Raw genomic sequence first — 24,288 nt, forward strand, 5'->3', positions numbered from 1 at the left:
CTTCCCTGCAGACTTCAACAAACAGCAGCCATAAGGCCAAAGCTAACACAAGACTATGGAAAGATATATTTGGAATAGGAAACACTATAAATGCACTCATTCTCTCTCTGAAATACTTTATTTTCTTTCAGGAGAAAAACATTACTAGCAAGGAGATCTGGCTGAGAAGGTAGATATCACACTAGAAAGGGAACTAGAGGGAAGTTCCATCTTCCTTTAAAGATGCTATCTGGAATCAGTCAAAGAGAGAACGGAAATGCTGGTAATGCTGTACATATCCCCTGTGAGCAGAAAATACACACTAGAGAGCTGAAAGAAGACCCTGGAGACATAGGTTCAAAGAATGCCTGAATGAGCTGTGAGCATGGAGATCAACAGGGAGTGATGATAGTGCTGCTGAGTGTCATTACCCCCTTCTGTTGTCTTCTTTTTATGTGCTGCTATGAAAAACCAAAGGTGACAACTGCCTCAATTGGTCTCTTTGGTACTGAAATTTTACTGAATATTTTTCCTGGATTTCATAGCATGCAAAGAATTATAAGGCTACTCAACACATGCCTAAAGACTATAACTTTCACTTTTTGCAGTTTCTGATCTGGCTGTGACCTGGATAGAATAGTAATGTTTTTACCCAACATTCAGTTCTAAAGATCATTGTCAGAAAAATCAGAGGTACCATGTGAGATGAATCCCACATCAGACACACTGTTGAAAGACAGCCTTTAATTAAACACATGCAGTCAAGGTCAGTTACTGGATTGAATTAATCAGCTTGTCCTACAGAGGCTGAAGAGACGATTTAGTGTCTAAATCTATATTCTTAGGAACAGCTAAACCATGACACATACTTACATAAGGATGAAATAGCATGAAAGCATATCCCTCATTATACATTTTCATCTTTTTATAAAAAAAACAATCTAGGTAGAATAAATTTAACCAACTAAAAAAACTCAAGATTTTTTTAGTGTACTGCAATAAAAATTGTCCAAGAGGAGTTTTCTGGAAATGCATTCTCTTCAGCAGAGCTTCATACCATTGTATCCATCCTTGTTCCAAAACATCTCCTTCTTAAATATTTTTTTAAATCAAGTGCTATGTGAAACTAAATTTAGTCTCATTATCTGTGAGTCAATAGAAAAAACTTTGAGGAGTATTTTGGATTTTTTAGTCATTGGAAAAAAGTTCCCAACTTACATCTGTTCTGTTTAAGTGGCATTTAACGTAAATGTATACATATTTTTCATTATGACGTTTTTTCATAACAGCTTAAATTCTTGGAAACCTCTCATCCTCAGTTTTCTTGGAAGTCCAGAGATGCTCTTAGCCACCCAGATTAAATGAAATTCACATATTTTTGCCATCTAGTGCTAGTAGATTGTGTCCAAAAAATACAACTCTATTGCAAAAAGCCTCTAGACAAATTAATACGAGTCAAGTGCCAACAGCCTTTCATACCCATCCATGGTGCACTCAGTTTGTTCCAAACAGCTTTGGAACTTTTTGGAAGCAATAAAACATGAAAAACTGTCAAGTTTTGTATCTAAACTGTTTGTTCTCCTTAGGTTGACTGGAATAACTTGTGTATAATGTGTTGGCTTGAAAAGCTACTCATATTCAAAATCTGAAGGATCATATCTTCATTAGAGGGGTCCAAATGATATACCCTTTCTCAAGACCTGGCCCATCATCTTATTTCTCAGTGCAGCAAACAAAGCTAGTCCAAGATCTGTGTGAAGAACTGTGTGCTGTGGAAATGAGGGAAAGGGAGATGTTTGTATTTCCAGGTCAAACACTCACTTCAAAGCATAAGGAAATAAACTCATTCAGTTTGAAATTCTTTGCACAGACTACATTTTAATAGTTTCACGTTTTCTCTTCAGTGATCCCATTGCTGAACTGTCAGACCAAATCACTGCAAAATCAAGAATGAGACCTTGTGTGGTGATATCATGTACTAATAAAGTGCCACCTTCAGTTAGAGAGCTGGAGGCACTGCCATCTCCTCTAGAACATGAGATCTGTTCAAGCAGCATAGCTGTGTAACTACTCTGATCTGAGGCAAAATAGTTCATAGGAAGAGAAAAACTCTGTCATAATGATATGTTTAAATCAAAGGAGGCTACAAGATGTTCCAAAAACTCTTCTCTGTTTCTTTTTCCAAACTTCACAGGTAGAACACTGACAAAAAGACAGAAACTTTGATACTTTCACCTGAGATCCACATGGTTTGAGCTCTACTACAGACAGTTTGTAAGTGCCTGGTGGCATCTGTATCAAATATGAAATGACAGAGATGAAGCTGAAATCACAGCATTATTAAGGCTTTAAATTAATGGGCATTCTAGCCTTATTGTTTGCGTCATCATTCAGAGGAGGCCTGGCACTGTGTGTAATAAATAACCTGTTAAAGACTATTACAGACACATTTAAAACATTCTGAGGCAGGAAGCCATCAGTCCATCTATCACAGAGAAAGGAATACCAGACTTACTGAAGAGATAATGATTCAACAAGACTTCAGTGGTATTTATAAGGATTTCAGGCTACTGAATGGCTACTATTTACAGGATATTTTCTTTTTTAGACCAAAATCTGCTGTGGATCTCACTAAAAGTGTTGGTACTTCATGTGGATTGAGTTGGCACTACATTTATCACCACTGCATCACCATTTCTGGTAGGGATGCCTCCCTGAGTGCAACTGATGTCAGGAGAATGCAAATGATATTTCGGCACTTCTGTATTTCTGATGTGCTGCTGTTGACAAGTACTGAGAAGTACAGGCTTTTTCATAGCAGATAATTGGGGAACAGAAAGTACAGCAAGTAAATCAATATGGTTTGCACTGTTTAGGCATGGAAGTTTACAATAAGAAAACACACTTTTCCTCAGCCGACAGCCAAGGCCTTCATAGATGCCTCAGTTGGCAGTAAAGCCTGTACAGGCCTCTCACTTCGCAAGGAGGCAAGACACAAGACACAACATTATTGCCAGATTTTGCCATGTGATGTGATAAGGTCTTTCGGATGTGACCTGAGAAACGCAAGCTGTTTTTAGAATTCTTTCTGAGTTTGTGAATACCTAGGAAGGTATCACAAGGAAAAGTGTTTATAATAGTATACTGTAAACCAACAGGATTACACAGTCAGAAAGCTGTGAAAATTCATTGGATCTGCTTGTTTCTAAGCTGTGCAGAGCTGAAGCTAGAACAGAGCAGGAAATGTCACTCATTAAAACTTTATGATACTTAAAAAATATTCCTGCAGTACATTAAGATAATTCCAAAGTCCTTTCAGAGTTTTGAAACAGAAAATGCTGCAATATTTGGGGCGTTTAGACTTATGTTATATCTCAAAGAAGTAGTTAGGTACTTGTCATGGTTCAGCTAGCCAAATGGAAGTTGCACATTAGGTGTACATGGATGGTTGCAGGGAAAATATTGCTAACAAATTCAGCTGTTTGTAGGTGTATACATGTAAGTGGATTGTCTAGGCATGGATTACAGTCAGTGGAGGGCTAAACCATACCGTCAGTGAAGACTAGAGTTGTTTAGGTGAAGAAATGGAAGTGTCTACTGTAGGCTAAGCTGATGAGAAAAACATTGTATTGACTGGCTTGAATTAGTGACATAGAGAGGTTGTGCCACTTGAGAAGCCCCATTGTATCCTAATTGGCTTTTCAGTTCCCAATCAGAAGGTGTAGATCTTCTATAGATATTGTTTCATACCTGGTAGACCCCTGTGGATGCCTTTCATAATCCCATGTTGACTGGGCCTGACCACCTGGTTGTCTTGTGTGAACAGTATGATAGCACTCAAGATGATCTGCTGATGAAGATGACCTTCACCGGCACTGAGGTCAGACTGATAGGCCTGTAGTTCCCTGGATCCTTCCTCCAATCCTTCTTGTAAATGGGCACAACATTTGCCAGCCTCCAATCAAGAATGATTCTACGATTCTGTCACCTACATCACCCAACTTGGGTGTCTTACCCTTGAACTCCCAGAACTGTCCATTCAGATTTTAACAGTAGTGTGATATAGCTGGGAAAATCACCCAGATCTGCTGGTAGATTGTTATCAAGGCACAGAAGAAGTACATGAGGCTAATTATCCCGCCTTTCAACAAGCCTGATTATGTCTGAACTCATTTATAAGTCACAGGAGATAGGAAGTTGGCTCACAGCCTTGGACAGAGAACTTCAGACTGCTGTAGCAAAGGAGATATTTCTCCCACTGGAAGACAGCTGAAAGCATCCCAGAACAGATAAAAAAGTGAAAGCTTGGAACGAACAGCCAACTGGTCCTTGGCCAAGTCCACAAAATGGAAGAGCACTATAGAAATGTTACAAAGTCCTGACTGACTGTGAAATCATGTATTCCAGGTTCCATTCCCTGATGTTCACTGTGGCATTGGTGGAAAATGAAAAAGAAAGAAAGTACAGAAAAAAGTGCCTGCTGTCTATATGGAAGATTCTCCTGTGTTATCATGGTAAACCTGATGAATATGACAAGTACTACTGAAAACACATGCCAGACTTCTGGTGAGTTTAACCTCATCAGATTGTGCAGCACAGTGGCTCGGGAAAAAAAAAGAAAAAAAAGACACGGTCACAAAGCAACTCAAGTATATGGCAAAGTTTTGAGGTAATTGTAGTCCTACAGTTATGGAGTCTGTAATTTTTGGAGAAGACTTCACCTCCCTGTTTATTAAGAAGCAAACAGAGTGGTCAGAATTCATCTAAGGAAAGTTGGAAAGAGAACTGAAAATTTTCTGTTGCCAATATATAAAGTGCTTGCCTAACCTGAGAAAGCAGCATTGCTTCTTGTTAATGTGACCTCAGAATTAATGAGGAAGAGGGGGAATGTAGAAAAGCAAAACAAAAAATCCCAAAATACTGGTGCTTCATTGGCTGAGGAACAGGAAATGTGGAGCAGCTGGGTGAGAAGACATGCCCATTCTTTCTCATAGCGCCACACAGGGAGCTCACAATGAAATTAAGAAGCAGCACAAATAATATATATACCAATACAGAAGGAATAATTAAGACATTGAATTGACTTATGCAGAGACACGACTTTTACCTAACAAAGATGACACACTTAAATGCAGGTAAACGAGGCACTGGCAGTGTCAGGGGAAAAGATACACACTTAGGGATGTAAGTCAAATGCTGAGGAATGTTAGTGAAACATGTCTTCCATGAGAAGAAGCACCTAAAATTTGAGGGTCGCCACTGATTCTGTCCCCAGTTCTCTTTTCTGTGTGCAACAGGCATTGATCCCTCAGAGAGAGAGATCCACAGAGAGAAACTCTCTCATCTCAGCAGAGCAATTTCATCATAAAAAAGGTCACCCGCAGCATATCTTTAATAAGAGACCAGCTCTGAGGTAGTGCTCGTGTTTAGCCAGAAATCATATTTGTAATTAATGAGAAACTTCAAAGAAGTCTTAAACTGAAGACTAAAACATGAATTGAATTTGATAAACTGTTGTGAACAAATAACAGCTAAAAAAGAGGGTTGGGAAATTCAGATGCACAGTTAACAGAAACTTTTTCAAGAGCAACAGACTGATGGGTCCATGGCCCCATGTAAAAACATCTCATGTCTCTATAATCAGGCATTTAAGTAGGTTCCACCTCTCAAGAATTAATTACACTGACAGCAGGGGATACTACTTACCTCACCATTCAAGAAGCAGTAGAATACTGACACAAAGAAACCCTGTAAATCATAGAAAGGAGTCAATTAATAGGTAAGTATTTTACCACACAGAATCAGAGATGGAGCTTTGTCCTAGTATAAGCCTGAGCAAAACCACAATCTTGTTGAGATCATCCACTTCCAGGAAGATGAAATCTTTACCCTGCAACTTTGTGAGAAAATATTAAGTGTCTTACAGCAAACAGGTGAGATGTAAGAGCTAGAATCTAGACAGCCCTTCCACTGATAGAAGGAATTGCCACTTCAGCTCTGCTAAAGCTTATCTACAGCTTCCAGCTGCTCCCCAGAATGGCACAGACCCCTCACAGGTGCTGCGTCATGCCTGTCAGCCATACGTGGATGTCTCAGGCACTACAAATGGCCTTAGAATAATGTGTCAAATAGCCTTAGATAATTTTGTGTGGACAAGTCTATCATCAGGTTGATTATGTTCACCTGAGCTGGATTGCTCTGTAGACTCTATTGACAGCAGTGACTAGAGCCCTGTAATGACTGCAAAGACTGTAATGATGATAATGGAAGCTTAGGTGACAACATGATGACACTTTGATCTCTAAACCTGTGAGCACAGTCTTACCCCTTTTTGCTTTCAGCAATGGACTATAATTATTGTCACCATAAAGGAGAGATTCCTTGTACTTTCTTATATATTTCTTCATAACACTAAATAAAATAAGCAGTGTAGCAGTTTTGGAGACCCTGAGCATCAGCAGATAAACAAAAATATAATTACTTTTAGGGAATGGAAATTTTTAGGGAATGGATTGATTCATTGGTAAAGGCTGAAGTTCCTTTCTTCATAGATTACAAGGATAATTTTTCTTTTTCGATATGCAGTTTTGATGTCTATTGGGATGCACTGTGTTTCAAAGCTAAACATGGAATCAGTAAAAATAGTAACACAAAGCTCAAAATTTTTGTAATCCATAACCCTAGATATGGCTTGACCGTTTCTGTGCTGTGTATTGGTATTGAATAGCCTTGAATATTGAGTAAAAGAATGCTTGCTCCTGCAGGTATCAGAAGAAAAACATCAATGTCAAACCAAGTTCCACCCCAGTTCAAGAAGGTCTTTAAGCAGAGATAAAGCAGTAGGACACTCCTAAGCAGAATTATGTGGCTAGACAACCTTCGAGATCTTCAGTCTCTTTTGGGTTTGTTCCAAATCCAGAAAGCTGGGGCAATTACTCAGGTTCCCCTCCCTCTTACATCCTGGCAGAACTCCTCTTCAATTCAGGTGAAGGAGGAGGTATTATTCTCAGGCAGTTGTTGTGTCTTAGTGAATATTCCATTGCAGGAGAGCTGCAGTGAGAGGCTGGAGAATATAGCTCATGTCTTAATCAAGGGAGCCTAACAGGTAGGAGTTGTTTCCCTTTGCTTTAGCAATATCCAGCCTAAATCTCAGCTCACTTGTGCTTTGTGGAGAAGTACCTTGGGAGGGTGATTCATCATCCTCTCTCAGGCAGTGAAAGACGAAACATCATCCTCTCCATTGACTTTAGATGAAGCTCAGGCAAGGAGCTATAGCTATAGACTGAACAGAGTGCTAATGTTAAGGGAGATTAATCCCTCTGGTACATACCAGAGAGGAGATATCCACTCTATATCATATAAGCATGAACAAAGCTGAGCTCTTTTCAACTATTATTTCTACCATGAACTTAATTGCCTTACGTTCCATGAATGAAAAGCTCTTAGGATCCTTTCTGCAATAGCTGATATTAGCTGTAAATTTTTTTCTTACCTGAAAAGACTGCAGGAAGGAATTAAAATAGATGAAGACAATCTGGGAAATGTCATCTTCACCAGGGTTGACAAAGAAAAGCATATAGGTGATGCCTAGCAAAGGCAGAAGAACTAATGTTGCCTTGACTGCCTTCCTGTGGGAGGAAACAGAAAGCAAGTGAGCACACAAAAATACAGTTGTGATAGCTGAGCCACTTTAAAATGACCCAATCCAAACAAATCACTCCTCTAGTGCTACCATAAGACAGTTCAGCACCTACACATGTCAGACGGAGTAACTGAGAGGAAAACAAAAGGGCAGCCTAAGACATGTCTGCTCAGGGCTGTCCAATATGTACAGTCACTGGAGGAAAGAAGAATTTTGAGAAAGAAATCCATATATCAACTCCTATCCAGTATCTAACACAGGTGACTGGAGACAGGAAATAAAGTACTCCCTGGGAGTACCTCCATCTCTCAAGACACACTGCTAGAGCCTTTGCTGAGGGTAGCAGTGGAAACCTGTGTCTGCACAGCAGCCAAGTAATCTGAGCTTTTTTTCATGAGGACATACAAGATTCAGACATTTCTCGGCCTGCCTGCACAGGAATAGTCCCAAGTTTCACGATCACTTTATTGCGTAACCCAAGATGCAGGCTTCTAGGGCCCTCAGGCAATGAGGAACACAAGTTTCCTAGAGCTCCAGGAAGGATATTTAAGAGGGAGTCTGATCTCTTGTCCAAAAGGCTGAACAGAGTTTAGCAGAGGAGCATGCAAAGAGTGACAGCTTCCACTTGGAGCTGTGAAGCAACGGGTAAGTTCACTAGTTAACGCTTTTTGAGGAGTGTCTGACCAGTTGGAGAGGGGTCCAACTTGGGAAAGCCCTTGTCTTTGAATCCTGCTGTTTGCCCCCACACACCGAACTCCAAGGGACAAATGGGAACCTTTTTTATAACCCTCCCTTTCTCTCTCTTCTTCCTCCAGACAGTTTCTGTCCTAGCAATGAGGCTTGCATTAGGTTGAAGCTTCGAGAGTCTCTGATGGCTCAGTGGGCGATTTCTTGCACCTCAGAATGATGTAATAAGTGCACAATCTAACGGGAATGCGATGCCCATGAGACCTGCTCTATCCCCATCTTCTGATTCTGTCTGGAGCATAAATGTTCACTCTTTCTGCAACACCCGCACACCCAACACAATTGCTTATGGCTTTCTAACAAATAAAAATTAAGCAGATAGTGAACAATGAAGCATAAGTGATTATTAAGAGAATTATTAGGGGTTAATCTTTGTTACTGGTGCTATAATAGCATCTTGGGGTGTCAGTTGCAGAACAGCACTGCATTGTTAGGCACAGTACAAATACAGAAGACTGCGAGTTTGCTAAGTCTGTTTAAATCTCTGTATAATGCCCTAACAAGCAGATAAAGACAAGCAGGTAGACAGGCAGGGGAGAAAACAAAAAAACACTGCCAATGTCAGGACAGAGTAACAGTCTTAACAAAGTAGCTGTCACATCATTTAATACTTGCTGAACAAATATTAGGACTACTCAGCTTTATAGCAGCAAGACTTACCTCAGGATTTCCTGAAATTATAAGGGTTTCTTTATTTAGGCTGTGAAAAGGAAGATTCCCTCTAATATTTCTAACCCTCCTTGCAAACTGTGGCAGGGAGAAAAATGTACTGAGATTTAATCAGGGTTTTTTCTTGCTAGTTTTATGGCATGGGGATTGAGGATGAAAAGGGGATATTTTTTCCTTCATTTCTCAGGAAAAATGCAGAGAAGTCTGAACAAGAAAATGTGCATTAACTTCACATTTGTCCCCAAACTCCAGATAGGAGTACAAGGGACGAAACACGTAAAACAATAAAAATCCATTACTGCATCAGAAGTGCCTCTAAAGTCAAAAGCAGGTTGATTTGAGGACATCAGGATTCAAGCCTCAGCTTGATACACTGAGATTTTATCTAGAAATGATTTAGATGATTTTGACCAGTCTTACTCCACAAAACCTGTGCTATTTCCCAATGTGAGGACCTGTTTGTCCATAAATACTCCAAAACTCCAGCCCATCTTGCAAGACACAGCAAATAATAATAAGAATAATAATACAGGAAAAGGTACTCAGAATCTCCTGATCTCCAAGAATTTGCTTTTGGACTATTTAGGCTGATCTAGGTCCACACTACTGCCAGAAGGGGCCAGGTCACCTGCCTTCTGCTGCCCTGGGCTAAACATTCCTCAGTTCTTCTTTCTGCCATACTAGTGCTTGTGAGGTTGCGCATCCTGGCAGCTCTGGAAACCAATCCACCTGAGAAGCCACCCAATATAAGGGTAGTGATTAGTTAAAGATCAGTTCCTGACACAAAACATTGAGTGGTTACACTAATGCTGGTGTCAGCTGATGGGAGGGGGCCCAATCACCCTTCATTCCCATATCCTACACTTTAAAAAGAAGAGTAAACCCCACTCTAAACACCTTTACGTGCACAATAATCATCAGTAATGACAATGTCATTGATTATAGATATATGAATGTTTTGGCTGAGAGTCTGTTCCTCTTTTACTTCTGGCTCTGCTAAGATATTAGTATGAACAAGGATATTGATATGCATATACACATGATTTGTTGGGGAGTCTTGATATTGTATTGTTCTGTATCTACAAGCTACAGACTGGGACAAAGAAGCAACCCAGTAGGGACTGAACACTTTCTCACTGATTCTTAAGATCTAATCGAACAAATGGTCTAGTCATCAGTGAAAGGAATATGATATATTTATGATATATCATAATATGATATACTGTGATATATTTATATACTAAAACATGTATGCTTGTGTACATATAGAAATTGCTCAAGTTACTATCTTCACTTGAAATAAAATCCTTCAGATTTCATTGGAGGGAGGAAATTTCATGTGTGTGTTGGGGCATGCACGAGCCTGAAGGAGGTAAAGAGGCTGGGGCTGTGGCTGTACGTGTGTCTCTGTGCTTATAAGCCTATGCTGTTTGCATTGTTTAGACGTTGAAATGGAGTGGATAGAAAAACATGCAGGCATGCTTTTATGGATAGCTTGCAAAAATGTACTTATAAGTACATACGATGTACTAATACTATGTACTTATTTTTGAGGAGCTGGAAAGACACTACTTGAGATCAACAGTGGCATCTGGAAAGACAAAGATGAGACAAGGACAGGGCAGGCAAGGTAGTTCTTTGTTAACATCACAAACAGCAAGTAGCATCAGCTGACTTACCTGTACTGTATTGTTTCTGAAGTGGTTGAAGCTCTCAACTTTGTCATTAAAATCCTAACTATATTAAATAGAAATACAAAATTTATCTGTAAAAGAAGAGAGAGGAAAAAATAAGACCAGTGAGTCAAACAGTGGCTTAAAGAATGTGATATACCTTAAAAGATTCATTTTGCTACTTGTGAGATTCTTACCTAAGTTTCCTTTCAGTGTAAACAGGAATGGAAAAAAAAAATCTGAAGATTCTGATTTTTAGACTGTGATCAGCAGAGGGACTTGGCACCTTGGAGCAAGTTTTGCATTTGCTTTTAACGTATAAAGTAGAGTAGCTTACAACATACTGATCTGCTAAAAATTGTCAGTGTTGTACAGTGTCAGAAGTACACAACTGTTATCTCAGGATTGCTGAGGTCACAACCTAAGCTTGTGAGAAGATATTTATCTCACACACATTTCCAGAGTCTCAGAGCTCCTGACATTTCACAGTCTATGAATGGAATAATTCTGCGACTGACTTCCAACTATTTATGAACACTGTAGCAGAGCTGCCAATTTAAAGGTGTTCTCAAAATGTGGGTTTTTTTTTTCCCTGTGCAAATGCGCTAAATTTTAATGATTACATTATCTCGGCATCCGTTATATCATTCCTTGTGGCTACTGCAACATGGTTTATAACAAATGGTGCAATAAGCACCTGAATAGATCCCGGTGGTGTTGGGAAATACATTAAACACCTTTTATGTAAGATAAAAAACTGCTGCTCTAGGAGTCAACATGTGACATGTTTTGCAATTATATTCTTAGCAGAGCAGGGCCTTGGGGAGCACAAGAAATAAATAAACCAGTGCAGTTTGCACACTTGTTCTTGCTAGAGTTGTCTTTGTCATACTTAAGAACTTGAAGTCAACTAGTTCTCTATTTATCGGAGAGAAAAACTGCTCTGTATGACTGGTTTGACTCTAATCTTAAACTCCTCATGTTGGTGATTGCACCATTCCTCAATAACAGAAAGAGAAAAGTTCAGGCAGTGTCTACTGGTGTGTGTGTGTGTCTCTCACCCACAAAAGGAAAACTTCTGCCTCTGAAACTCTGATAAACAAATCTTGAGGTTCTTCATCAGCTCAGAACCATTTTTTTGGTTACTTCTATTGAGAATACAAAAAAGGCAGCAGCCCAAAATTGGGGCCCAAAATATTGTGTTTATAATGGAAGGTGCCAGATAGAGTTACAGACTCTTAGGCAAGGGCAAGTTCCACATGACTAATCACATGGAATTAACATGATGAACTGGACTGGAGAAAGCATTTCAAGTTTCGTGAGTACTACTTTGATGTGACAGCAGGGAACTGGAAATTCAAATTGCTGGAAGCTGCATCAGAAAAATTAGGGATTTTGATCGTCTCTGAAATCAAATTGCAGAAGTGTGATTCATCAATCCAGAAAGAGAATTGCTAACAGAAAAATTTGGGAGTTACTTCACTGGGAATAATCTTATTTTCATTCTTGCACTCCTTGCCCAAATCTCACCCATCCAAGGGTTGCAGAAAGAAACAATGACGACACACAGAAAGGATGTATTAATACTTCTCACCTAGATTTTCATGTACGTTTGACTGCTGGCTCGTTCATCTGGTTGGTAGCATTAATAGTGGTTGTCTCAGTTGAATCTCACAGTGTGCTGGGTACTACCAAAAGCTGAGCATCCCAATGGAGGCCACATTTAGAGAGACAATTCAGCTACCCAAACGCAGACAACAGTACCATCTGAGGAGCTCTTGCCTAGCAAAGGCCTGAGTGGCTCTGGTACATGTGACACGGGGCTGGTTAGAGACCACAGCTCTCTACAGCAGCAACTGGAGGGCAGATACATCGATGTTCAGTTTTAACAAGGTGCCCCTGTATCAGAGGAATGCCTGCTAAGGACATCCAAAGCATCCTGCTTCAGGAACTGTCAGCCTCTGGCCTGGACAGGCGCATACTCTCCTGGGTTGAAAACTGGTTGGATGGCCGGGCCCAGAGAGTGGTGGTCAATGGAGTTAACTCCAGCTGGAGGCCGGTTACAAGTGGGGTTCCCCAGGGCTCGGTACTGGGTCCAGCCCTGTTCAATGTCTTTATCAATGACCTGGATGAAGGCATTGAGTGCACCTTTAGCAAGTTTGCAGACAACATTAAGCTGGGTGGAAGCGTGAATCTGCTGGAGGGTAGGGAGGCTCTGCAAAGGGATCTGAACAGGCTGGACCGCTGGGCCGAGACCAATGGCATGACGTTTAACAAGGCCAAATGCACTGAGGCATAACAACCCTATGCAGTGCTACAGACTAGAAGTCTGGCTGGAAAGCTGCCTGGAGGAGAAGGACCTCGGGGTGTTGGTTGACAGCCAACTGAACATGAGCCAGCAGTGTGCCCAGGTGGCCAAGAAGGCCAATGGCATCTTGGCTTGTATCAGAAATGGCATGGCCAGCACGTCCAGGGAAGTTACTCTCCCTCTGTACTCAGCACTGGTGAGACCGCACCTTGAGTACTTGAGTTCTGGGCCCCTCACCACAAGAGGGATGTTGAGGCTTTGGAGCGTGTCCAGAGAAGAGCAACGAAGCTGGTGAGGGGAGAAGCTGGAGAACAAGTCTTATGAGGAGTGGCTGAGAGAGCTGGGGTTGTTTAGCCTGGAGAAGAGGAGGCTGAGGGGAGACCTTACTGCTCTCTACAACTACCTGAAAGGAGGTTGTGGAGAGGAGGGTGCTGGGCTCTTCTCCCAAGTGACAGGGGACAGGACAAGGGGGAATGGCCTCAAGCTCTGCCAGAGAAGGTTCAGGCTGGACATCAGGAAAACCTGGATCCAAACTCCTCTGGATTTTTATGGAGGCTTCCAAGTTTAAACTGGTCTGAACCCCACATCTGACATATACTCATACAATTATACTTTGCTAACACTTAATTCATGCATTTAAAATGTCTGTCAAAGCCCTCATAGTCACTTAAGGACAAGTGCCAAAAATGACACTGAGTCATCTGATCACCATGATCTGTAAAGAGTGTGAGGATAAATACTCAGTGACACCGTTCAAGTACAGAGTCTTAGCTTTCAGCAACAGGCAACTCCAAGGACTTTTTGAGATGGGCATTACAGACTGCTCTCTGTGTCTCGGTGAGATTTTCTTCCCTCAATGGGTGTAATCCATTAACTCAATTTCCTCTTGGTTTTATCTTTACAACACCCAAATGAGTAATACACACTAGCAGATCTTGGGGAGGAGAGACAAAAAATCAAAAAGAAAATAATTTGCCTGAAAAGCAAAGAGAAACCTGCTCCAACAGAAGGAGGGTAGAGAAAAGTAACATCAAAATTCAGTCTGCCTTTCCCTGCAAAACAGAATCTTGTTTTTTTCAAACAGGCTGGTAAATTGGACAGAGGGAAATAGAGTACCTAGGCTGGCTGGAAATTAATTGAAAAATGAGTCATATTAGACCAAGAGATAGTGGCTGGGACGCAAAGAAGATCATCAAGTCAGGAGAACCCTATGGCCTTTTATATGCATAAATAAAGGTTAGAAAAATCATTGACATCTTCTGGCTTTAGAATCTATGAATAATGTATGCAGCTCTTTCAAGACTTGGTTTTGTACTTTCTCACAGGGCTACTTTCCACAGCTACTGCTGCATCAGGAGAGGACACGAGTGCAGCCTTTGGTTTATTATACACAAAGCTCCTGCTAATGGCTTCATCCCACAGGCTTCTTCAGGAAATAGTGTTCAAGAGTAACTAATTCTTCCCCCATTCTAGTTTAGCTACAAAAGAGTGAAAAGTGAAGTGTCTTGACCTTGCCTACAAAATGATTCCATCACACAGCGAGGATAAGAAGAGTAAAAGCATAAGGAGATAAGTTGAATTGGCATAATTTTGTTTCAGATTACTTCTAGGCAGCTGGTTATCCCACTCTCTATTTATATTCAGTGGAGAGGAACAGGCACTTTTCAACAGTCATTTCTTTGACATATTTTAAAAGAGTGCTTTTGGATAAATAGTGCTTAGACTTGAAACAGTTGCCCACACAAATCATCCAGTTATCTTCAGATTGTCCAGGGGTATCCCACCTGAGCTTCCGCTGAATGAAAGTGGCTGTATCTACTGAGGATTTGTGACATTGTATTATATGAAAGCTTAAAAAATGTTTTGAAGAACTAACATCAAGGGTTCCCTTTTGTCTCTATCAAATTTCTCTGGGGGATCTTTAAGATTTGAACCTCTCAAAGGCAAAGCTTAGCAAGCAAAAATTTCCAAGGCAAAAGATACAAATGTGATAACATCAAAATATTTATTTCTGGATTTCCCTACTAGACACACACAGCAGTGCACTCATTCTTAATGATTTCTTTCAAAAGAACACTCCTTCACTTCAGAAAGACATTTGGCTCAACAGGACATTTTAGCAGCACTCAAAGAGGTCTGACCTGAAGATCAATTTTCTCCACATAATCAGATGGATTTTTGTTGTCCTTTTGTCCACGCTGCCACACTGGGCATAATACCACAGCCCATAGGGATGATAACTTGAGTTTGTTCATGACAGAAGACACAATCTGGGAATCAAACAGTGAATTGGCTGCTGCACATAGTCTGCAAAAGCTGAAGTGTTTGTAATGAAAATGGAGCTATTTTCTCAGCTGGAGAGTGACTACCAGATTGATCCTTATTTACAAGAAAAGAAGATGAAGCCTCTTTATATAGAGAGATATATACACACAGTAGTGTTTCAAAGGAAGGAAGATCTTACTGCTGCAAAGTGACTTTTCCTAGAAAAAAGCTTCTGTACTGTATATAGCAAAGTACACAATTATTTGTCAAGGATTTTCTTGTTATTGTTGGAGCTCTTGTATCAACAAATTAATTTATTTCAGAACTGGACAGCTCTAACAAAACCCACACATCAATTCCATAAACGGAGAGTGATGAACGGATGTTTAAGATACGTAATGATGAGAAGCAGTTCATCCCTTTTTATTTAATTTCTCTTGATATTTTTATTCATTTCTGTTCATTAATGTTTCCTGCTTCCCAATGGAAAATAGAATTAAGGATTTCTCCCTTAATATTTATTGACAGATAAAATGAATCCAAAGGTGAAGTCTTGAAGACAGAATAAAACAGCTTATTTCTTATTTGCTTTCTTTATTTATGATGTTCTAAGAATATTATTGATGGAATAAGATTCTCTCCAACTACAGGTGGGAAAAAAAAGTAGTTTTCATATTTTGCCATGGATTCGAAAGTTTAGCGTTTCCATTTCTAATCTGAGATAAAAATTCAGAGCCCCAAAATGGAATTATAAACCAGTGATCCAAAAAGCATTTGGACCACCTGTTTTGGTATTCATCAGTTGAACGATGAACTTATAAACTCAGAAGCTTTTTTGAACCAAAAGAAACTTTCCAGTGAAATATTTCAGTAATAAAAATTTTCCATCATAAAAACCAAACTCCATTTTAGAGGAAATTTATCTCTGTTAGTGAAATGAAACAACCAAAACATTCCAAGATCCACAAAAGATGGAATAGTGGAGGCTTCTTTTCTGTTTTCTTTAAGCTCAGGAGTTTAAATGGGAAGTTTTTAAGCTCTTCTTCTCTTGAGCATTTAACGGACAACTACTATTTATTTTGCTCATTTCTGCTGAGCTGCTTATTTTATGCTTCACAGAAAACTTGTACTTCTGCACTTCCTAGAATGTTCCCTCCTAGGAAATGTAAATATTTTTCTAGTTAGACTTTGCATTCTTATGTAATGTGGTAAAATTCACCTCAAGATTAAGTAACTCAAATTGGCATTAGAGCTGTTGTTTTAGCAGTTGTTTTAACTGTTGTCCTGACCTGAAATGAATACTTTGCCAGATTATTAATGCCTCATTTTAATTGTTCTGTCATATTGTCCTGACATGATTCTTAGACAGGGCTTCTAATCACTAAAGTTTCCTTCTCAAAGGTCATATGCACCACAACAATTCCTTTTGGCATATAGCAAAGTGCTGGAAAATACAATCTGATCAGGAATAATGAGATGTGATTAAGAACAGTGAGGCATAATATGGTGGATGGCTATGATCAATGAGATCGTGGAACAGACCCACTAGAGCAGCAGTGAAAGACCAACTCTTCAGGCAAGCAGAGCAGGACTATAGACATCCTGAAGACTGTATGGCATGGAATCATTTCTTACTGGGGAAGAGAGAGAGTGGTAAATTAACAGACACCTTCCTTACTTAGTGTCTGTGTTGCACATCAGCACACAGACCCTTGCCTTTGCCAACACTGTCACCTAAAGCCAAGACCAAACACAACTCGTGTCCCAGTTGGGATCACACTGTTTCCCCACTAGAGACATCATGCATGAGCACATCCACAGCCTGTTTTCTGATTTATAATCTCATCTGTGATGCTCTTATTACTGTGCTAGTCCTTCTATCTCTTCTGAAATATCTAATTTTTGAAAAGCTTTGTTAAAGAAACATACTGCAGGTCACTCGCCAGTCAAATCAACTACCATGGGGTCTATAGTCACATGAGACCCAACAGGGCTTTTCTCCAGTTATTTCACCTGACAAGCCAGGAACACACTGAATGTAGCAATACCGGTAAACACATACCCTTGCAAAAATAACATTGCCACACAGAGAGTTCTAGCCTGGAGGGAGCAAAAGCCCCTTAACAATCAGTTCATCACACCAGCACATTGAAAATGACTGAGATGACATGATAGCCTAAAACACAGGCATACTGCTGTGAATAGTCCACCTAGCAGTTCTCCAAGCTGGGCAGGTTCGATTTACTGCGTGGTGACAGTAAAAACTGCAATGGAACTCAAGAGAGAGTATTCCTCCAAAGATGAACTGCCCACTGATTCACTGATGAAATGGGATTTTCTGTCTGGAAAGTATTCTGAGTAAGACAGGATTAATTTTAGAGAAAGTTTTCTGGGCAATTGCTGCTAGTCATATAGTTTCTTATCGGCTGTGGAATGTCTTACAAACAGAAGTAGAAATTGCAGGAAGAAAGAGACGTTGTAGGAGTGTACATGATATTGGACATCTTGTTTGACACTATTGACTACACGGTTAGAGAATACAAACAAAAGCAAAACAATAATAGCAGTGATGGCAGAACTGGCGATCAATTCTGGATGGATTGTAATCAAATTAGCCTGTTATCGTCATCCTATATGTAGCTGTGACAACATGCTTGGAAAACAGTGAAAACGATGATAAATATTTTTGTACTCAGGGATGTCAACAGTTTGCAGGTCACAAACTACAACCTTGTTGGCAGTGGAAGAGCAGGGAATCTATAGAAAGAATGAAATCTAAAAAAAAACAGTGAGAAAACTAAATCAAACAGCAATCCATTGGTTGATAAAAAAACACTGTAAGTCAGTCAGACAGAAAGAAAGGAAAATGAAAATGATATATCAATATTAATGCAAAAGATTCTCAGTATCTGAACAGAATAATGCAGAAGTAGAAGCAGAAGTGTGAAGACAGACAGCAAAACCTAAGAAAATATTCACAAATGAAATTATAGCATCAAGGAAGATGTTTGTACAGAGTTAGGAGTTGCTTTTCAGTGAAAACAAAAATGAAATGCATATAGATTTATGCATAGGTGCTTCTATATGTAAATGGCAAGCAAATGAACCTTTATGACTTCGTCTTTTAGAAGATCAAAAGAAAGAAACTTTAGCAATGTGGACTGCAACATTTGAGGCCTTCGGCAGCCTGGTCTAGTGGGATGTGTCCCTGCCCATGGCAGAGGGGTTGGAACTAGATGATTTTTAAGGTCCCTTCCAACCCAAACGATTCTATGATTCTATGATTCTATGTTTGTGAGAGCACTACATTCAGGGAAGATCAAGATTAAGATGCACTACAGATTTTATCTTATTGGACAATTTCAGCAAGGAATAGATTCCATATATACTATGTAAGGTGCTTAATAAACCTATTTTCCCTACCTCCAACACTTTTAAAGACATGTTGGGAAAAAGTGTATATAACAGGAAGACAACTGTGCTCTTCAGAAGTGTGAGTACCTATGTGGTATTAGGATAATCACGAAAAGCATAGCACAGCACATTTCAAGGAAAAAAATATGCATGAATACTGTACAGTATCATTACACTGATAAATTAGGACACGGGATGGGAAGAAATATTGAGTCAAGTCCTGTAGTTATGGCAAAGATTTGTATTGAAACATCCTTTGTACAAGTAGGTAATATTAAATAAATTGTTACTATTCCCTTGCATCTATTGGAAGGCAGTTAATGAAGCCTACTTCCAAGAATGCCAGAAGTCTAGCTATTTTATTTTAAATATGTTAGTGGTCATTTATGATTAATTCCTTTTTGTCCATAATATTATTTTCCTTTTTGTCCATAAAACTATTACAGTTAGGTAACTCCTCTCTCCTCTGTGATGTACTTATAAAAACTAACATTTCTTTTCACATTCTTGATTTTGGAATGTTAAATAACCTCAGATATTTATTGAAACTTTCTCCGTGGTATGGTCTTCTAGGACATTGGCCAGTGAATGCTATATATGGGATAATGTTATATCCCATAATCTGAAGCTGAGATGAAGGTGGACAAATTCTTTGCAAAAACTGTAAAGAAAGGCATTTGTAGAAATTAAAAGAAGAATGGCATGCTGTGTGTAGTCCTCTGAAAGATTCAGCATGGGGACAAGGGAGATTCAGCTGATAGTCTACTCAGGTTCCTGAAAGGAACGTGAATCTGTTTCTACAAAGGCTCCTATAGAAATTTGGCTGTTATAGATTTGGACAGAAGAGCTTCATGCTAGAAATACAAGAAAGAAAGGGTAGGAAAAAAGAATATATATGTTTATATATATAAAATATTTATGTATATATGTTTGTACAGAGATATATCTATAGATATGGCTATATATACACATATGTATATATATGTATATAAATATATATGTATGTATGCATATATGTATTTATATATTTATATAAATAGGATATATAAACACACATATATATTCTGATTTCTCAGTGGAGAGAAGCCTCTGATAAATCTGTGCTGTTTTATAGAGACTTCAGTGATCTATAAAAAGGAAGGAAGAGCAGGCTGACATTTTTAATGACACTAAGCTAATTCAAGACAGCAAAAATAAAAGCTGTACAGGGACTCACAATACTAATGAACAGGCAATAACATGACTTGAAAATACATGATAGAAAGGTAACGCAATGGGTAGGTAAAGCAACCCTAACTTCACGTGAAGAGTTACGCACGCTGGGTGCTTTCATTCACAAAAGCAATGTCGGAATTACACTTGCTAGCTCCCTGAAAAGTTCACTTCAGTCCCCAGTGGTAATCAAGAAAGGAAACAAACAATGGAATTACTAAGAAAGAAAAAGGAAATTAAACAGAAAACAGAGTGCTGCTATAAAAATCCATTTGTATGGTCACACCTTGAGTACCAAGGCAAGCTTTGACATTACCACCACCAAACTACTACATCGTTACTGATTAGCACATCATACAGACCACTTTGGTGCACCTATCAACAGTTTCCAGAGCAAAATTCCACCCTGCAATAAGGATGAGCACATCTTCCTAAGGACACTTAACTCTTCTACAGCACTTGTCATACAGGGATCTCAAAGCATTTTAAGAAGGGAGGTAAGTATCATTAAGCTTGCTTTATGGCTAGGGAAATTGAGGCCTGAAGCAGCAATCTAAGTTGTTCAAAAGTAAATAGCTGATGAAGGCAGAGACAGAAGTGGGCTCCGGGTCTTCCTATCAGCTCATAAACCCATTTATGCCAGCATTTAATCAAATGTGGTGAATTATTTTCAACATGATCCAAAAAGCAGAGGTTAGAAAACTGTTCAGTTCTCAAGCACAAGAAAAAATATCTATTAAAGCTGAATGTAAGGTTTGAAAAAAACTATGTATTTGAGCTGCCTCTTCGAAAACCTGAAAATTTAATACAATTTTAGCTCTGAGAAATATTGCAGAGCAGTTCATATCTAGGGTCAGTTTACAACAGTAGTTACTAGAGAAAAAAACCAGCTCATTTAACTGCCTCTGGTGCCTATTTTCTGAGGTTCGTCTTCTGTTCTTGCTGAATTTCCATGGTTCACCAGTTCTTTGACAGGGATTACATTTAAAATTACACATAAGAAATGTATTTTTCTTAATAAAATTGGGTGAAACTCAGTTCCTGGCATCTAATTCAAACCCTTTGCCCCTTCTTTACCTTCAGAGATGGTTGTATGATTAAAACTTAGTTATGCCACTCTGAGGGAAGATAACAGAATTAAAAAAAAAAAAAGAAGAAAAACCAAACCCAAACAAACCCACTAATCTGAAGAGAAAATACCTAACAGAGCGTATTTTTCTAGTCCTATCAGAAATTGAATTTCAAAGCATTGAGTGTACCAAATAGCTAGATCTCTTCACGGACATGTTCAAGCCAAAAATCATTAAGGAATAAAACAAGAAGGATGATTACCTATATTTTCTCTCTCATATTTTCTGTCAATAGAAATACAGGTTTCTCACCCAATATTCTGGATCAGCATTTATACTCAGTTCCCTTTACCTCTGAAATTGTCTCTGAAATTGTCTTTAAAATTGTTTTCCCATTTTCAGCCCAAGTCAATGGTTAAGTTTCTTCTAATGACAAGTAGGGAAGCAATCAAACAAATCTCTCTGCTGTATTGTCTAAAGTTTCTGTACCCCGAGACAGAACAGGGAATAACGTGGTTTAAAGAGGTACTTGAAGACAGCTACCGTGATCAAAGGGCTTTATTTTTGATCAATCTGCATTTCCCAGTGAGGGTCAAAACTCCTGCGTGTCCTGCTTCTGGGTGTTAAACTATTTTGTGCTGCAGTGGTTCAATGCATAGAGGCAAGAAAATGAGAAATCAAAACCAGTGGAAATAATTTTTGGCAGACAAAAGCATCCTATGTTTGAGACTTAGCATCTTTAGGAACAGGTATTACCACTCTGGAACTAAGAATATTTATCAGCAAGAGCACTCTAATCGTATTGCCACTGGCTGGTATAAAGATGCCTCTAGAGCATACAATGATGCTACCTTTGTCTAACCAGCGGACACAACTCAGCTGAGCTGTACACAGGGCAATTGGCTCTTAACTAACCAAGATGAAACCAATCTTAACTGCCACAGGCTGACGCAATGAGAGACAAACTATAATTTGGCTGAGTTTTTAGAGTTTTAGCTTTTAGTGTGAGCGCCCTTTTGGAAATAATATTAATTTCTTCTGGTAATACTCATGTCTCTCTGTCTTTCCTGCAGAACACAGAATTGTCCTGTATGTTCTTGCATAAAACATGGACTTCATTTGAATGTTTCAGTTCTTCATTAGTTCAAATCCAACTCATTAGCTGTGAGTGAAAGAGGTCGCAGAGTTGTACTACTTTGAGATCTTTGTGTCTTCCATTTCTGGTGACCATTGTTCACTGGTGGGAAGATGAAAGAAAAGGAAAGCAGCACTTCATCTATGTTAAGGGAGAGGCATACTGAAACATCAGTGGGGTGATGTTTGACTGCGTTGCCCTGAGTACATGGCAGACGTCAAACTTCAATGCTTTTAATCCAACATTTCTCATGGAATCCTTGAAAGGGTCAGTAACTCCAATAACAAAAAGTGATGCTTGAGTCATTATATACAATTTGGTTTTATTTGCGTAAGGATCAAAAAATGAGCTTGTCAAGTTGCTTTAGCCCACTGAGGAGTTGTGTATTTTAATTATAAACTCAAGATGCAACTTTCAGTTTAAAAAAAGGAGGGGAGGGAGGGAGGGATATTTTAGCAATCAGGAGTGTATTGTAGCAGGAATTTTCAGATTTGCCTTTTCGACTGTGCTTCCAGAGAGTTCTTTTCCTCAGCCAGCAGTACTTCCTGGTGGGAGGAACCATAAGGAGAAGGAAGGAAGGGCTTGGAGCCCTTGTGTTACTTCTCTAATCTGAACAGTTGCTTTCCACACCATAGGGCAATTACTGTTATCTCATTAGTGTTTTAAATAGAGCTCAAGTGCAGGCCAATAGAGAAAGGCTTAATAGTCAGTTTAGGGCAAAATAGTTATTGCCTTAGTTTAGAGAGGTCTCAGGGCTGCTCTAAATTGGAGGCATTTATAATGACCTATATCATAGTATCATAGTACAGTTTGGGTTGGAAGGGACCTTAAAGATCATCTAGTTCCAACCCCTCTGCCACAGGCAGGGACATCCCACCAGACCAGGCTGCCCAAGGCCCCACCCAATCTGGCCTTGAACACCTCCAAATATATATATATATATATATATATATATATATAAAGAGGCAGCCTCCAACTGTACCTCCATTTTTTTGCATCTCTTTTGGGTGTTTAAGTAAAGTGCTGTTCTTTAAGAACTATTTTCATCACTCTAAACTATCTATGGTATCTGCCAGAGATGTTGTCCAAATATTTTACAGATCTTGTTGACTAAAGGGGTTATGTTGGCTTCACAGATTCACGCACTTTTAGGCAATGATGAGGAAACCAAATGTTCCAAGTATTGCAGTCTTGCTACCTTGTGTTGTTTAAATAGGATTTATTTGTGACTTAATCTCTATGTCAGTGAGCCCATTTACCATGAGGCTGTTTGGGTGTATCAGACTGATCGTATTTCTCTCCTTAGAATATAGAGAAAAGAATTTTTACGTAAAATCAGTCTCCTGCTTTTCCTCCCCTCCTCTTTTTGGCTACACACAGTATGATCTGTTTGCTGCATCTTAACAATTAACACAGAAATTAACTCTCCCAATTTCAGATTAGGAAAAACTCGGATCAGTTTCTGTCTTCCTAGGCAACACAGAAGCTTTTATTTTTTTGTGCCAAACCACTTGAAAGGAATGGCGATGACAAGGTGAGAGCACAAGGCTTCTTAGCCTTGAAAGAGCCGGCAGTGGCTGCCTATTCTGGAGCCTTGGCACATTCTCCATGGCTGTTGGAGTGGCGTAAGGGACAGCTATACCGAACCTTGGTTCCCTAAGAGAGAGAACCCCACTGAGCCCTGTGAATTCTCTGTTAGTATATCTGCCTTCTTCCTCGGTGCCTTTTAGTGCAAAGGAATGGAAGAGTAGATTTGTGTCTTTCAGTACTGTCCTGTCTAATTGTTCTTTTTCCATCCACATCCAGTATTTTCTGGAAAAGCATTACTGCATTTTAGTTTAAGGTTCAAAATGGGTTATGAATGAGCTTCCTTCTTCCTCTGCCTACTGTTCATTGGCACAGAGGACAGAGTGCCGGGTCAACAGATAAACAGCCTATTAACTGTAGGCGGTACTGAAAAGGAAATTTAACAACAGGAAATCTAACAAACAAATACACAGCAATGATGGGAACGAAGAAGATGTAGATGTACAAGGAGATGCAATTCCTTGCCGTGATTACTACATTGTTCTAACCAACGTGCTTGATGGAATTGTCCTGATTCTCAAGAGCCTCAAGTGGAGGAGCAGATATTGAAATGTACCTTTTGTTTCTGAACATTTTTACTTACCACA

At 39.4% G+C, this 24,288-nt stretch overlaps 1 protein-coding gene across 3 annotated transcripts in view; it reads right to left on the minus strand.

Annotated features, from left to right (window-relative positions):
• Nucleotides 1-24,288, minus strand: part of CRHR2 (corticotropin releasing hormone receptor 2) — a 166,795-nt gene that overhangs the window by 11,101 nt on the left and 131,406 nt on the right. For all 3 annotated transcript variants that reach the window (XM_054059530.1, XM_054059531.1, XM_009558277.2), the window contains 3 exons: nt 10,717-10,802; nt 7,472-7,607; nt 5,686-5,727 (listed from right to left, as the gene is read on the minus strand). In XM_054059530.1, the coding sequence (XP_053915505.1) occupies nt 5,686-5,727; nt 7,472-7,607; nt 10,717-10,802 (264 nt within the window). The remainder of the gene's footprint in view (nt 1-5,685; nt 5,728-7,471; nt 7,608-10,716; nt 10,803-24,288) is intronic.

This window comes from Cuculus canorus, chromosome 2 (genome assembly GCF_017976375.1).
Source record: "Cuculus canorus isolate bCucCan1 chromosome 2, bCucCan1.pri, whole genome shotgun sequence".
In the NCBI taxonomy this organism is placed as follows: Eukaryota; Metazoa; Chordata; class Aves; order Cuculiformes; family Cuculidae; genus Cuculus; species Cuculus canorus.